Consider the following 17,718-nt stretch of genomic DNA (forward strand, 5'->3'; position numbering starts at 1 on the left):
GCGCAGGCTAAAGTGCGTTAACCAAGTTTAGTAGACCACCCCCGCCCGCTTTCAGTCACCATGAAAACCAGATCCATCATCTGAACAGATGGAAAAGGGGGAACTCGAAGCCACCACCAAAAGCGAAACTTCCTCCCGGCTTTTTCGATGCCTTTCCGCTTGCAACCAAAACAAGAATGCAATTTCTGAAATCTCGGCGCCGGAAAAAGAGGAAAAACATCCTTCGGGCACGTGCTGATAATGAACCCGACCCTTTGGTGCATGCACAACCCCCTTTTCGAGTGTTAGGGGTAGCTCCTTTTGGTCCTTGGCCCTTGGTCCTAATCCCCTGACTGCAGCCCAGCTGCTGCTGCATCAAAGGATTTCTCTGTCGATTGGGATGCGTGGCGCCCAACCCTCGAGTGCAACTGCAACAATTTTCAGCGGGGTTAATTAAGCGTTGCGTCTTTGTTGCATTCGCCACGAATATTTTTGGTTAGGGGTTGCAAGGAGCGGTAAGCTGTCCAAATTGCCAATGTGACAGGCGCAGCGCGTGTGCCGCCTCACAACTAATTGCAGTTCCTGTTCAGGAAATCCCAAAAAATACAAAAAAAAAAAAAAACTCGAAAGGATAATGGAAAGAGTTGGGCGGAAAACGGGTTTGTGTTGTGGCCAGGAGTTTTCCAACAAAGTTGCTTTGCTGTGATATCTGCCGTTCTGGTTCGAAAATGTGAGAACAAACTATAACGCGTCAGATTAATAGAGCTGGATAAAAGTATTAACAGGACTTAAAGATTTAAGTAACAAATCACACGTAAGCTACTTGGTTTATAGATAGAGGATTAGTGAAGTATGTATATCGAATTAAAGATTTCACTGTGCTGAAGTATCTAAAACTCACACCTGAAAGTTTTATGCCTGGCAAAAGTTCTTCAAGCAGCAAATAATTTGTTGTCATGTCCGAAAAGGACGAAGGACCCTTTGTTTCGCTTTTATTGTTGTAGTGTTTTTGCGTAGACCTACGGAGGATGGCCAAAAGCAATCCTGTCGAATCGACTCGAAATGTTGCTGCCTCAATTTGACACATTTTCAATAGTCACCCTCGGGGATCCGTTTTTCGCCCCCCATTTTCCTCACCAACGCTGCAGCTCCCTCATCAATCTGCAAGGGCAAAGGGAAAGGAAAAGAAAAACATTTATCCCGATGCCTATGTACAAGAAAATGAAAACGGCGAGGAAAAGCCGAAGGAAGAAAGAGTCACGCCTTTTTGGGGAAAACTTTGTTGCAACATTTTGTTGCCGCCTGTGCTCAATTGCCCAACAGCAACAACAACAGCACGGAGGGCATACTGGTGTCCTGAAGGACTTTTTTAATAACAGGCGAAAGGAGAATTTTACTTTTGTTGCTTACGTCATTGGAAATGCTATTTTTTTGGCAAGTGCGTGACTTTTTTTGGTGGCAGTTCTGGGGAGGGGAAAAGTCACTTTAATGACATTTTGTTGTAGGCTCGTTGTTACAAAAAAAATGACATAAAAAAAGTAAGCAAGTTGGAATGAGAGAAATTGTGCAGCTTAAGTAATGAATTGGAAATCTGTTTCGTTAGAATAATATTTGAAATTTCTCGTTTGTTTTAGCAACTTTTCAAGAGCTTTAAAATGCTTCCGACACTTTTGCAAATGTACCCACCTCCCCAAGGACCTTCCCCCACTGATCCTTTCCCGTTTTTTGTGCTTTCCTTTGCACCCTTGTGCTGCTCTCCTCATTCACTGCACGTCCAATGAAAATGATTGTGTATACGCCTCAGTGCCCCGCGGCAAATGCGTGCGGCATGAGTAATTAGCAGACGCAGGACACTCTGCAGGATATACACCCACACACATACTACCACAAACACACTCATACCTCCTCATAATTGCCTAATTGCGTTAGCCCAAAATTATGCTGCATTTTTGCACTTCAAAGACGGGATTGAACTTTTTCGGCCATCTCACGCTCACGACTTTCTCTTTCGTTTCTTTGATTTCCCTTTTTTTTCTGGCCAAAACTGGGTGACAATTCGCTGCACAAGTGCGTGACAAGGAAAGCGTGAGCTGGTGTGTGTGCGTGTGCAACCCCCAAAAAACGCACAAAATACATATATAGTACACATCCCACCCTTAGCTGGAAATTGGGCCCGCAAGAAAATTGATTTTTCCGCAGTTTTCCCGTTTCCCGGCTGCAGTCTGCGTTTTATGTGCGCTCCTTTTTGGAGTCCTGCGAGTGCTTTTGGGCTCTGGATCCTGTGCGGCTCATCTCCTTGGAGTCCTTGTACATAGGCATAAATTTTGTGCGTGTGTCTGGGTGAGAAAGGTGTGTGAGAGGGGGGTGTGTTGGGGAGGGACAGGACACTGCGCCTGTGCGCTTTTCGTATTGTTTTGACACTTTTACTCGAGGTGATTTGCAGCAGCATCTGCAGGAGTGAAAAGGGAACAAATGTATTTTCAGATATTTCAAGGGAAAATGGGAAGCAGTGGAGAAACTTTTGGGGTTTTCAACGATTTATGTTGTAATGAATGCACATACCGCCAAAGACTACTCTAGCTTATAAGATACATTCAGAGTGAATCCAAAATTTTGACTGAGAACGCTTAGAATCGTTTGAATATTAATCGACTATTCAGATTTAAGTATTCAAAAGACTGTTTGAACCTCAACCTTCACTATCCTCCAATTAATATGTACATAATTATTCGAGTATTCATATTCGACAACAATTTGTACAAACGTATTTTTGCCAGCGCCTTTTTTTCGTATTCAATATTTGAAATAATCTTTTTTTGGTTACGACAACCCTTAACAGGTTGTGTGCGTGTGTTGCCACGCCCACTCGCCGAATGAAAATCACTTGACTTTTCATTAATAAAATTGGCAGCAGACGCCGTAAGAAGGGGAAAGTTGGAGTCCGTGGAGTTTCAATGGGCGAGCTTATATGCATCTGATACTTGGTTTGTACAGAGCCCAGCATTTGCACCCTTTTTTCATTGTTAAATTTCATAAATTTTTTTACGTCCATTCCCGTTTTTTTCTCTCTTTTTGGCCGCGTCAAGTGAGACACGCAGAATGCGGCTTACCCAAAAGTGAAAAGTTCCGCGAGTCGCGAATTTCGGAAACTTCTTTTCAAAAACAGCAGACCCAACTCAACTCACACATCGTGGGCTGCAGCAGCAACCCCGAACGAGATTCATTAAAAAAAATGTTGGGAATATAAAAAATTGTTTTCCATACGCATTAATGCAGCAATGCGTAAGTAAAGAACGCGGTTAAGGAATGGGAAGGTGTGGTGGCCAGACTTGGTTATGACTATAAAGCCATGTGGCATAACATGGGGTAGTCCTCCTTGGGATTTGCCAGTCTTTGATATGCGACAAGGAGCAGAAAATTATTTATTACTCCCTTCACAGGGGTTTTTACTCAAGATTGATTAACGGAAATGCTTTGTTTCACGGCAATGGGACGGCATAATTGATTGGGGATGGGCTCGACACTAAATGAGCTTAAAGATCCTTAAAGGAAGATAGTGTTTGAATTTGGTTATTGATTAATTTGCCCCATAGATTGGCTGGCCTTTCATTAGCGATGTTGTGGTAACTCTTTGAGAACAGCTTCAACAACATCCATTACCAATGTTTGTTTTCAACTTTAGGCTTATCTGCGTGGTCTGGGGTCCACATCGCCATTACCCGAGTATCCAGCATTTATCCCCCAACTTCGCCGAGATCGCTGTTCAAAATTCAATGAGCAAAGTGCCGCATGGACGTTGAATTTATTGAAAAATCATGATATGTAACCATCAAATAACCGCAGGAAGGGGTCCGAAAGGAGGGATTTTGTGGCCGATAGCCAGAGCGAGTCTGGCCAGAAACCGGGTCCTGAATTTTGCGGCTCGAGTTTGAGTTTGATTCCGAGTTTTCGAGTCCGAGGTTGAGGCCGGTCGGTTGGCATCGTCTGGCATGCAAAAGCGTCGATATGACAGCTTGACTGAACTAAAACCGCGTTGCCAATGCTAGACAAAAGGCCAAAACACACACAAGGAGCTGGGAAAAAGGGGAAAACGTAAAATGGGAAAATGGGAGATAGAGAAGGGGGAAACTCACGCATGTTGGCCAGGACCAGGACCAGGAAATATGATTTTTTCGTGCTTGTTGAGCAGCAGTTTTTCCGAGGAGGAGGAAAATGGCTGGAGCCTACCTTGCCACACGCTGATTGACGTGCCTTTTATTGATGCTCTTGATTGGTTTTTACCTTTTAACACAGACATGCGGGCGGTGGCCTCCCCTTTTCCACACACCCCCCACCTTTTTTTGTTTTCCTTTAGAGCCCAATCACCCGCCGCCCACCTGGTCGTTAGTTCAATATGTGCGTCGGTGTCTGGTGCCACGCCTCCCGGTTATGATTTTTATTACAGGTGGGAGATGAGTTGAGCTGAGCTCACGGATGATACAAAAAAGCGTCGTTCCTCTGATGAATTGCTGGTGGTCCTCCGTATTTGCCTAAAAAATGTCCGCGCTTTTCAGTTTGCCTCTGCTTTTTTTTTGTTCCTTATTTTTTAGCGCTCAGCATCGTTGTTGGTTAATTTTTTATGCACATAGAGGATTATGGGGGGCTGGGCTTCAAAATCTATTTGCGTTTTTAATCAAATGTTCAAATGTTGAACGCATATCGCTGCGCATCGCATAGGCTTCTCTGGATATCCCTTGGTTTGTTTAACTTGTATATCGTAATTGCATATCTCTTAAAAAATAAAAGCGAGCGAGCGAGGGAAATGGGAAGGCCAAACAAACTAATCAAATGTCTGCCATCGTCCTGCGTCTATCGCCACTTCCGCTTCCGTTTTTCACTCTCCTTCGAAGAGACAGCTCATCCTCGATTCGCTAATGCTTTAATCCTCGCTGCGTCCACGGTATCCTGTATCCCCTGGATATCCTGCTCCTGTCCGCGTGTATTAAATCGATGAAGTATTAACGACTTAATTGCATGTTTGGCGGACATTCTGCAGTGACCCACCCTCCGCCATCAGAAGTTTATGAGAAATTCGTTGTTATCCTTTTTGGCTAGCAGGAGGCGTTGCAGTTGAGTCCTGCGGCCAACGCTCATTTCGGGAAATGCGAATTCGATTAAAGTAATGACTTTTTGAGTAGCCCTTTGGGGCGGAGAAGTTGGGCGAGCTCAGGTGTTTCGCTTATAAAGGGAATTCGGGATAAGGAAAGTAAGACCTAAAAAGCTTCCAAGAAAAAGGTTATCGATTTTGTTGAAATCATTTTGAAATTACCAAATAAATGTGGGTGAAAGACTTGGTTGGATGTTGTTTAAAAATGTGTTAGACGATTTTAAAGAATCTTAAATCTTGCCTTCTTGCAAACTTTCAATCTGATTCATCTGCACTTTTTGGGCCTTCCAACCACCACTCACATAACTCAAACCAAAACAAAGTCCTTCAAAAGCCTACAGTCCTTGGTACTTGTAATTCCAATCCAATCCCCTCAACCGAATGCAAAACAACAGCAGCTTAACGTACTAATTGACAGGCAAGCAAAAATATTTACGTACTCAAGTCCAAACATTCTAATCAATGCACTGCGAGGGACAAAGGATCGGCCTAAAAGGCGAGGGAGGCCAGGCGATGTGGCCGCCCAATCTGCAGGCATAGATTCCGAGCTCCGAATGGGGGAAGGAGGAGGTACTCTATACATATATAGTATAACCGGGAGATGGACAACGAAAACGAAGCCTTTCAAACAAACAACAATCGTTGGGGCCAGTGAGATTCATCAAAGCGACTCAAACCAGGAAGTGAAGAGGACCCTCGGTGGAAGCCAGCTCCACTCCCCGTCCAAATGTCAAAATGCGTCGAAGCGAACATCATTGGATTTGTGATTGAACAGAAATTTCCATACATTGAGAGCGTCGCTCTCCTTTTGCCCGCTTTTCCTTACACTGCCCATTTTCATTTAGAAAATGCATGCTGGAGTGATAATTCCAAATCGGCAGTTTGAGTACGGACAACCTTCATTACTCCACGTGCTCTGCCATCCTCTCAATTTTGTCCTTTTTTGTTGGTTTAATTTTTTTGTTTTTACCCGGGAATCGAAAATTTATATTTACGGAATTGTAAGTTATGCACTCGAATGATTCTCGCACTGTGAATTGTCTGTCAAATGTCGCGACTGGCGGAGTTTCCCGGTCGCACTTTTTCCTAGAGTGGTTTTCCCTGTTTCCTAAACCCACCCACCCATCCTGCCCAAAAACTCTTCGATTCGACATCATGGCATCCTCGTCGAGCGTTCAATAATTGTGTAAAACGCTTTCAGTTTTACATTTCAATCTTAATTTAGTTTCTGGCATAACGTCCGGCCAAAAGGGGTTCCGTCCGAAAAAATGAAGGGATTTATTACGAGGGGTAGCCAAATTGTTATTTTTGTTGTTCGCCATTTGGCCGGTTGATCTTTTGGCTAATGAAGTTTGTCATTGAGCTTTATTTAATTTGCTGATGATGCGAATAGAACAACAGAAGGAAAGGGATCGGGCGGCAATCAAACAAAGGCTTAAAAAGGTTCGATTCCAGATGGGTTAATGATTTTAAAAGGGAATATATGATACAGAAGTGTATCAGCGATTCAAATTTTAAATCTATCTTATCTACTGCGAATGCAATTCCTACTAGATCCCCAACTCCAATCAGCATCGCTTCAGTTTTTCCCTCTCGAAATGTTTCCGTAAAAATTTGACAGTTTTCGAATTCAAGATGACAATTTGAGCTGTCACACGCAAGGATGTCACATGGAGTGGGCTTAAGTGGGGGGCAGAGGTCAATTCTTCTATTGCCCACCTGCAGCTGTCAGGATGAAGCCGCCAGGCTTCCCACTCCTCGCAGCTTTCGATCTATCTGCAGAATTGCTTAAAACAATTGCGCATACGACGCGTGGCCTGCGTGAAAATTGCAACATTACATCGTGTAGGAAATCGAATCGCAAGGGGGAGGGGCTCTAATTTGCTGGAGGGTGGGTTCTCGGTCTGTCCATCGCTAGGACGTTCCTGCCAGTTACCTTTTTGACATTTGATTGAGATTTGTTATCGGCGAATTCATCAATGATATATACAATAAAAATACACACGCAATGCTGCAAACGGGGGGATGGTTTTTTTCGGCCAGACCGAGACAAAAAACCACCCAAAAAGGAGGAAGAAGTGGGGCCTGGACCATTCATCCTCTGGGTCTTTTGGTGTCTGCTCCTGGCCCAGAGTGGTTGCAAAAGGGGCGGAAGGGGGAGTGACTGGGCCATAGTTATCGGCCTGGACCAGTGACATTTCTGGCCAGGCATTCAGCTCGTTCGGCTCCTGTGTGTTACTTCTATTAGATTTTCCCTGTGCCAAAAAAGCGAAAAGAGGACTAAAAACTGGCCAAGCAGCTGTTGTTTGGACCACTCCACTCCACTCTACTACACGCTTTTCCCCCAGCTTGTTGTGTATTTTTGCAATAAACCAGGAAAAAGCAGGCTGGGACAGTGGAGCTGGCCATGCGTACCTTTCGATCCTTGTGTGACATTTGAATTCGGCAGAGAGCACAGTGGAATTGGGGTGGAGTCCGCAGAGAAGGAGGACTTTTCTTTCACATAACTTCGGCGGCGCACCCAGCAAAACCACCCCAGCCCCACCCACTTTTGTAGGCCAACGTTTGCGTATCTATTTTTTAATTTTGCTGACGAGGCACGAAAACATACAAAACGCAATTGTTCCAACGTCCACAATGCATTCCACTAACTCTCCGAGCTCCGTGTGCGGCTCCTGTTTTTGTGTCCTGACATGTGTGCGTCTCATGCTGATAAGCAGTGGCGCCACACTCGAGGGGGAGGGGTTCACCGGGGGTGGCCAGGCCCCCAGGACCTCCGCTCCTGCAAAAAACGAAATGCCAAATGAAAAGTTAAACTGTGTGACGCGCTGGCAAGACTGGAGATGGAGCAGCAGAGCCAGGATGTTTGATTCGAGTTGGCGGAGAAAAGCAAAACCCAAACCCAAATATCCTGCATCCTGCATCCTACCTACCAATCCCTTAACCCTTTGTTGGCATGGCGTGATGAATATTTACTGCGTGCGCTAACTGCTAACTACCTACAGGTATTCCCATTTTTTGACATTTTTAATTGGGTTGGAGCAGTCGCCACCGCCACTTCGACCGCCTCAGCCACCAAGGGGTTAAAAGGACTACAGTTTTTGCCACTTTACGCTTGTCCGTCGAGACTTGTTCGCCATGATTGAATGCCCGGCAAATCGGAGGGTTCGATTTCAAACGTAACTTAGCCCTCTATTAAGGTTAGACTCTAAAATTCAAAAATAAGTCATTAACAAATAACAAATTGACTGATCTTAATTGACTGTTTATTGATATAGTAAAAAGAAACTAAGATCTTAACCCTGCACATAAATTTATAAACTAATTTGGTATTCTTTTCTCTTTTTACTTACAGGTAACTATGATCAGCCAAGCGTTTTCCCAGTGGGGTCAAAGTTATCGTGTCTGTAAGTTTATAGAATAGAATACAATCGTGTCTCCCCTAATTATGTTTCTCTAACAATAATTAATTTGGGAACCCATATGAATCTTTCGCCTCATATTCGTTAGATTCCACATTCTACCAAAAAATTACACTTTGTAATTGCGACAAGGCAAGCGTATCTTCAAAATACACATTGTTTGTACTTGCACTGCATTAACACAACATTTTTTCTTCGGCTGCCCAGCGAAGCGTTTTGGCCCGACTGTCAACCGTATTTGTGTTAACTGCTTCGCTTGGCCCTTTTGATGGCAGCTCATTTGTTTTTCATGGCGCTGCATTTCAGTTGGCTGCATATTCCTGCATAGCTAATTACCATCACGACACTGGAAGTCTCATTGGAAAGTGGGTTAATTATAATTCAGAAAATGATGGTGGTCGAATGAAGATTACTGTCAAAGTTTAAGTTGAATTTCTTCTTGAAAAGCATTTCAGCTTTAAGGCAATCAAACTTGTTGCTGCCAGTTTCCTTCAGAAATCCCATTGCAATTATGGCTGTAATAACCATTCGAAGCAGAAAGGCGAAATGCCAAAGAAGTTACTCAATTCCGCTGTTTGCCAAATGCACCTGACTTCCACCCGCTGTGCTGCTCATGTCACAGCTCAGATAACCCACCGACCAGCCACGCCCCCTTTTCCGTTCTTTATGCAATGTGCACAGCTCTCGCTTTGATGTGTACCGACGCCCCGTGGCGAAGTATTTCACAATTTCCCCAAACTGGCGCTTTTAATTATGCGACATTTATTCTTGGATCTCTCGACTGCACATCTGCCGGCGTTTCGCTATTATGCGGACATGTGTAATCTTATGGCCAATGGTGTTGGGGATGGTTCAGGATGGGAGTGCCCTGCCAAGATCTCTGGTTCGAGAGCTGTCAGCGCCATCAGCTCGAAATGAAAAGGGGAGTGGCAAAGTGCTGACAAGCGGATTTCTTAACTCTGCACCCGAGCTGTCATCGGCAACTTTTGCAATACGATGCGGTAATGTTATCAAATCGGCTTTCTTGTCTGAATTTTAATAACAGGGGCTCATTGGATTCTATGGGGTTATATGCAATCGAGACGAATCAGGGTCACAGGTTGGGAATAAAATTGATAAATAAGCTTTGAATCTATGTGTAGGCGTAGGTTTTTAAACATCCTTCAAAAGTATTAGGTATTGTTATGATTTTGTCGCACCAGATTTTCTTCTTTGACGATGAAAGAGACCTGAAGACGCACGATATGCAGTACGTGGTGGATTGTCTAAGTCGTTTGCTAACTCTTTTATGGATTTTGGTTCTGGCATGCCTCTTGTTTCTGCTACTGAACCAAGTGGGCATCTTCAGGATTCCACGACGAAGGAGCCACATCAAGCTGAGTAGAGTCTAACAGGTTTATATCGTTTTCAAGAGATTTTCTGTGTCATTTCCGATTGCATTATGTGCTTGCTAGAAAGAAGACAAAGAGGTTTCATAATATGCGTCATTTGCCGGAATTAATTGCCATTCAAAGCGGACAAGTTGGTCGAAAATAGACGCGTAGTTGTATCCACGTACATAAAGATACAAATGTATCTGTGTGTTGGCAGCTGGCCACTTGAGATATGCTGCACTCAGCGCACAAAAAATGTGAATCACGGAATCGAATTGACGTTTTGTCTAAATAGTGCGCAAGGTCAATTAGTTGAAATGCCATCAAATCAACCAAATATAACAATTAAATATTCGAACTTCGATGATGGCAATTCTTTGCTTTGTTTGGATTCTGAACTATCGAGAAGATTGAGGCTGCATTAGTTGCGCAATTTCCTCGTTTTTGTTTTCTGCCGAAAGTGCGTTTCTATTTTGGACTAAAGCCGAGGATCAACCCTCAACCTCCCTTTGGACTGTAAGTCCCCGATCCAGATACCCTACATAGTGCCTCTTCCTGCCCAACACAAAGACAGCTCCGAAGGAGCAAAAAAGCAGCTTTTATTTCATTTGTGTGTGCGTTGTTCCTGGAACGCATATCCTAATGTATCTGTGTGTGTGAAAAGGATTTACGCCTTGTTTTTTTTCTTGTACATTTCGCACATATCTGCGGCCTTTGTTGTTGTTTGTCTTGGAGGCAGATACGTTACCACCAGATACCTGAGCTATGATTTCGCCTTGAGACTGCCATTCAGGTGCGTTTTCTGTATACGAGTGTGTACTGTGTGAGTATTGTGTATCTCTGAGTCCGAGTATCTGGATGCGAGCAAGACGGGTATACGGTGTACTATTTGATCTATTTGTTGTGCCTGGGCTTTTTGCTCTGTTCTCCTTTGGAGTTCAGCATTTCGTGTAATTGAAAAAGCATTTCAAATGCAGCTGCGTAAATTTCATTGCGTATTCCCTTTTGACAACAACAACAACAATGGCAGCATTAGGATATGTGCTCGAGGAAGTTTCCAAAGTACAGTCGAGCCCGAAGCTCCCGAAGCCAGAAGCTGTCCAAGTGCAGAAACAAGGATGTTTTTTCAGGAGGCTTTGTAAAAGGCAAGTTGGGGTTGTTGCTCTGCAGGAATTAAAGCAGAAAGATGCTTCAACGCACGAGTGACAGTAAAAGTTCTCTGGATTATTTATGTGCGGAAGAAAGGGGGAGGTTTGCTGGATCCCTCTGGAGTTTTTAGCTTTTTAAAGGAATTAAAGATGAGTACGCTCTCAAGACATTATCTTTCTGTTATATGGCACTTTAATACACTATCTTCAAAATTAAATTGTGCCAAAGCTTCTAACTTCATTGCCCCATAAACCGCAAATCATGTCGATCAATTTCACCCAATCTTTAAATCATTCTTATCCCCCAAGGGCATCCTTTTTGGACTTTCCCCTGCACGCCTGCGAGTGAATTCCAGTTGCCGGACTCGAAAACTGCAAACTTCCCAGGAATTTCTTAATAGCTTTTTACCGATATCTTTTTTATCCCCCTTTTTTCTCCGCTTGAAACGAAACCGTTGATTTTGATGGTCAAGAGAAAAAAAATAAATTAGAGACGGGGGGAGCTCGGCTGCTCTTGGCAGCTTCCACAAAAGTTGAGGGCCGCATTTTTCTAACGATTAAACAAATTCGAAGAAAACAAACGCATCCCATGCAACGACGAAAGGCAGCCTCACCTGCAGTTTCCAGGAATCGAGAAGGGATGACGATGGTGGGGGGCAGAAACCGTAGACGAGGCCAAAATCAGAGGAGGCAGGCGGCAGGAGGCAGGAATCAGAAAGTTGTGTGTTCACGCGCGTTGCATCAAAACCTTTGGAAACGGCGGCGTTTTTGACTTGGCCAGCCCAGAATTCCCAGAATTGAATCGTATATCTTGTGGTTTTTTTTTATTCTGTTGGCTTTTTGCAGGGCTGTTTTCGCTTCTTTCTAAATGCTCGATTAATTTCTAATAAATTGGTCGGAAATGCTGCAGGCCAAAGATAGAGTTACCAACACAAATGCGATGCAGTTTGAGCTTTTGGCCAAGAAAGCCCCGTGCCTCGCATGACTTTTGAAATTTGAGTTTGTTCGGAACGTATTTCTCGGAACTACTCGATTGGTGGAGAGAGGGGCACATATACAATATAGATTTAGAGATAGACATAGACATTGCCCTTTTTGCAACCTGCATCCCTTCGAATTTTTCGGGGCAGAAAGCAGGCACTGGATTTGCAATCGGGCCCCTGTCAAACGCATCGAAAGCAAAACTAATCGCCCAATATAATTTTCGTCATTCTCGTTGCAGCATTTGGCGTGTTCGGAGTCGGATTCAGTTTTGAGATTCGGTGCTCTCACAGTCTCTGGTTAAGTTTCTATGCCAACGCCGACACCAAACTTATCAGCTACGATTGAAGCAGCAGCGGAAGTGATTAGAGAACCGGAACGATTCGCACCGAAATCGACGACGCACAAGAAATTAACTAAACAATTGCAAAATTCCCTTTGGCTAAGGATTTGCAGCGGCCGAATTGCTTTTATGCTCTGCTGGCAGCTACAAAATTCCACGAAATTCCATTTTGGCAACCCGAAGACAAACAAATCAATTTGCAGAGCCGCTGAAAAACAGCAGCAGCCTCAGCAGCCCCATCACCAATATCCGAAAATAATTGGAAAACATCGAAAGCAGCGTCGTCGTTGTCGCCGTTCTGGCGCCCTGCGAACAGCTTGGATCCTGAGCGCTAAGGACACCGATACGGACAGAGATACGGACAAAGATACGGCCACGGATCGGGACAGGGCTATAGCACCACTGCTGGCACCATGGATCCGCAGCAGCAGTTCTGCCTCAAGTGGAACAGTTTCTCGTCTAACTTGGCAATAACATTCTCCAATCTGTTCAAATCGGATCTACTGGCCGATGTCATATTATCCTGCGATGGTGAGTGTTTGAAAATGTAACTTGCTAGATTTAATAGTACCACATAATTGGGCTCACTATTTAAATGATAGATAAGTCTGGGCTACAATCAATATCAAATGAGATTGAATGCTCCTCATAATTTGGATAGTACAATCGACTAATTCTTGCTTTTATTTTCCCGCCTTATATTTATGTTTTTATTTTTCGCTAATAAGCCGGTGCGCCAGGGAATCAGACATTGATTTCTTTTTGCCTTGCGCCGGTTCCGTTTGATGGAGACGCGAAGTGGAAGTGGCTTTTATGGGCTGTCTCGTCCTTGTCTGTCAGCCACATCCCCTCCCACCCATCATATACCATCCCATGCCATCCAATCCAACCCTCAGATGTTTCTAGCCCGCTCGTTGTCTGCTTGTTCATTTACGGCCTTTTACTACAGTTTTTATGCCGGCTTATTAAATGGCGAATAAATGCGGGCAAACCTATATAGCAGCTTTACATGTACAATGTAGATACTTTTATTTGCACATTTTGTATATATTTATTCGGGCTTTTGACTGAGGTCAGTTATTTGGGAGCTCCTTTTCGGCGAATGTGTGTGTGTCTGTTTTGGGACCCTTGTTAACCTTATTTTCTTTCCTTTTGATTTGGGCTTAAATATTTTTCGTCGTCGGTTCCTTGGGTGTTTATATGTCGGAGCATCTTGGCTTATTTTTATGATTATTATGTAGAGTATGTATGGCACTTTATGGGTTCTTCCTTGCCTTATGTATTTTTTTCATCGAGCTTAACCTTGGCTTAAACCACCCAGTTAGCAGTTTGTTTCCTGCTTTAAATTCAGCAAGAATTTCCAGCGAACTTTTAGTATTTCCATACGCCATGTGTGCGTAAGTATGGATTTTTGTTTTTCACTGATTGAATGACTGGGAAAAGCAGAGCTGACTGGGATTATTAGGGGGGCCCTGAAATGGCTGGGTTTCATACGCAGACAGTTCCCAGTTCCCATCTCCACCTCCCCCATCCGAAAAAAGAAAAAGCCCTAGACAAATCCTGAAACCCTTTTGGCTTCCGGTTCCTCGGTTGCCGTTGTCACTCATATCAATCGAAGTGGTACTACTTTTGATTAAAATTTTGAGCGTTACACCCCAGCAGCACACACAGCCTTTCCCCTTCTAACCCTCGGCTTTGACTGTTTTTAATTGTGGTTTTTAATATTTCTTTGGGGATAGCAGCTTTTGGATGGAGTCCATCCAAATTCTGCATTTGTTATGTTTGATTTGGCTCCGCACGGGCTGCTTTTGTCCATTTGGCAATGAAGCATTAAATATTTGCCCGTCTGCGAAAACAAAGGCAAACAACGTATGTTTTTTATTGTTTTTAATATTCATGTGGATATTACAAATTGCGTTTTTTATACAATTTCCTATTTTTCGCTACTGCGATTGAAAGGGATGCATTCATTTGAGTTTTGCGTTGGGTTTCGGGGCATATTTAACACTTGAGAAATGAGCATTTTACCCAAATGAACATTTGCTTCGCCTTGGGGTATTTTTTTTAGACGAAGGGTAACATGTAGGATTTCTATAACAAGAGACTTGGATCTTTGGGGGTTGACTTGTTCAGAAGGATTTTTATCATTAGAAGAAGTGAGAAATCAGACGACATTTTCCACTAATCAACGTACATACTTTCTTAGTAAACACCACGTGCTGAATGCTTCATGATTCGTTTGATTTGATTAGATTGGATCTCTAATTGTTGACCGTAAAAACTATATGTACTTGAGCCGATGTTATTGCCAAACTGCATAATGGCGAAAATACCCCAAGAGTAGCCCCAAATCAAAACAAATTGCGGAGTAAATGAAAAAACGAACGCAGAACGTAAACAAGCGAAAAAATATATATATTAAACACACACACACATAATGACATTTCTTTATCAAGGCCAGTCCATACAGACATATCGAAGTGAATTTCTATAGTAATGTGTGTGTGGCTTTTTTTGTGGTGATTGTGACCCAATTTCTGTTGTATCAAGTGTTAGAAAATCCAACCAGCGAAATAAGGCAAAAAATACGCCTGATACATAATCGCAAGAACGAATAAAAGTTTTTTCGGGTAAACAAAGTAACAAATGTGGCATATGTTAAATGCAATTTGCGTAGTCTGTGCTGTATTAATCAAGCGATTATATAATTCCTCTTTGGCGAGAGCTAATCAGTGACGAGGCAAATCGCGCATACGCCGCGTACGCCTGAATCACTTCCGAGAGTGCTTGTTTTGTTGCTTTTTCGGGGCTCGTGCAATGCGTTTGATTTTGACCTTGATGTCGTTCTCGTTTCCCCGTCCGTCTTGCCCCAAGAACTGCGTTTCCTTATCGGCGCTTATCAGCTGGCAAGCGCTGAGGCAAGAATTGACACAATTCCGTTAAATTTCATCGAAATGGACTGCAGGGCGCCGAAAAATGGAAGAATTTGGGTTGAGACAATGCCTTAATGCATTTGCTAATGCTTCAGCTGCTACAGAAATTTCACAAAGTGCCACCGGGAAAAAGTGTCAAACTTGAAATGTATTTATGAACAATGTCGGCGGTAAATATTAGCCGTCCTCGTCCGCTCTTTCGCTCTATATTTTCCGTATTTATCTCAAAACACCGCTGTGCGAGTGTCGTTTCAATTTGGCTTAAGTAATGCTCGCAGCTAACACAACAAGTGCCCCATAAAAGAAAAGACATAACTTCTGTGCCACTCCCCACACCCACCAAGAAAATGGTGAAGGGAAAGGAAAACCCAAAAGAGAGACAAGAAAGCCGTGAAAAATTGTAGCCAAACGAATATATATATACACCAAAGAGCACATCGAAGTACATACACTAAGTTTCGGAGTGCCACCCACTTTTACGCAGATTGCGTCTACGCCGGGTGGGTTTTTTGTGTGTCAGGTACTAACAGCCAGGACACAAAAGACTGCCAGGCCAAGACCAAGACCAAAAGCAAGACCAAGACCAAGTCAAGACGACATTGATGTTGAATAATAACTCAGACAGAGCACACATAGCAAAACGCCGAAATGAGAGCGAGTTGCAGATGAAAAGCTCCCTTTGTGTCTGTGTAGTCAGGAGCGAGGAAATGATTTCCTTGCTGCGGCTTTTATTGTCCTCCGTGTACGTGCTTATGTGCGAGTGCCCGTATATATTTGACATGATTTTTTATGAGTTCAAGGTCTCGGTTGGCGGTTCGGCGCCACCTGTTGGCAACCATTTGTGGGTCGTGGTGTGTCCCAAAGTAAGATGCTATAATCGGGAAATGGGAAGTAGACTTCTTGCTTAGAATAGGAATAGAATATGCGACTAAAAATACCATTAATACAATACTATCTCGTTATCAGAAAACTCGTATTCTAACGCATGTGACCTTTCTCCGATTTCAGGCGTAGTATTCAAAGCCCACAAACTTATATTGGCGGCCTGCTCAAAGAAGTTCGCCGATCTGTTTGAGAACACGCCCACAAATGGCCAGTGCGTCATCATACTGGAGGCGACCACGCCGGACAACATGGCCGCTCTGCTGGAGTTCATGTACAAAGGCGAGGTCCACGTCTCCCAGGAGGCGCTCAACAGTTTTCTCAAGTCCGCCGAGAGTTTGCAGGTGGGTAATGAATTTAAATGAGTTGCCGTGGGGGCTGGGTTAACCGGAAAAAGCTCGCTGTGTTTGGGTTGGGTACTTTGTAACTAACTAGTTTCCGCACCATTTTTAATTCGTTCTTTCACCTATGTGTAGGTCAAAGGTCTGTCCACGGAAACGGGACGTCTGGCGGCGCAGCAGGCACAACAACACATGGGCGACCTGTCGCCACTAGACTCGCCGACGGGCAGGCGGAGCATAAGGAACAGTCTGAGCGGCGGTAGCAGCATCGTTCCCGGCGGAGTCGGAATCGGTCTGGGAGGAGGCGTAACGGGAGCCAACTCAATGCCCGGCATGGGCATCGGCAACGGGCTGAGCCTGGCCGGTATGGCAGCTGGCGGAGGAATGGCGGCGGCTGCAAATGCGGCGGCCAGTAGCCTGAGCACCCTAGCGGCCAGCGCGAATGTCGTTGACAGATGCGGCAGTGCTGGCGCCAACATTATCAGCGGATCGGCGTCAGGGATTGGCGGCTCCCACAGCGGAGGATCAGGCAATGGCAGCGGCGCAGTTGGAATCGGTGGCAACGGAGTCGGCAGTGGTGGCGGCAACAATGGACCCATTAGCCTGGGAAGCGGCGCGGGCGCTGCTCACCATCTGGGCGGATCCACCGGCATCTTGAAGCAGGAGTGCGACTCCCTGATGCATCCGGGTGGCAGCAGTTCCTCTTCCGGAATGGGCTACACCCATGTGCCGCCCATCTACCGGCCTATTAACTACGAACCTCCGCGCAAGAGGGCCATAGTCCGCAGTCCGTATTCCGAGCAGGAGCAGCGCGGTTCCGTCCTGCGGGATGGCTCCAAGTCCTCCGAGTGCCCCAGCCCCATCAACAAGCCGCCGTACCACCGTCCCTCGTCCAGCGCCTCCTCCACGGCGCCCACCGAGGCCGACACCATGCACTCCGAACGTGCATCGCCACAGTCCAGGTGAGTTCACTAAGTCCTTTCCTCCAAAGTGCTTAAATTAACTTGAGTACCTTTCCCCAGTCGCTACGAGAACCATAGTCCCAGCACCACAGCGGGAAATGGAAACGCCACGAGTAGCCTGGAGCGCATTGTGAAATCGGAGCGCAACAATGGCAGTGCCAATGAGGCTAATGACGACGACCGCGAGCTTATGGATGAGTCTACAGAT

The 17,718-nt window shown here is 44.7% G+C and overlaps 1 protein-coding gene across 1 annotated transcript in view; it reads left to right on the top strand.

The window, feature by feature from the left end:
- Positions 1–17,718, top strand: part of LOC6617393 (zinc finger protein chinmo) — a 43,840-nt gene that overhangs the window by 18,678 nt on the left and 7,444 nt on the right. Inside the window, 4 exon segments of the mRNA XM_032715970.1 lie at positions 12,291–12,923; positions 16,334–16,551; positions 16,684–17,510; positions 17,571–17,718. Of these exon segments, the coding sequence (XP_032571861.1) occupies positions 12,806–12,923; positions 16,334–16,551; positions 16,684–17,510; positions 17,571–17,718 (1,311 nt within the window). The 5' untranslated portion in view covers positions 12,291–12,805.

This window comes from Drosophila sechellia, chromosome 2L, assembly GCF_004382195.2.
Source record: "Drosophila sechellia strain sech25 chromosome 2L, ASM438219v1, whole genome shotgun sequence".
Classification (NCBI taxonomy): domain Eukaryota; kingdom Metazoa; phylum Arthropoda; class Insecta; order Diptera; family Drosophilidae; genus Drosophila; species Drosophila sechellia.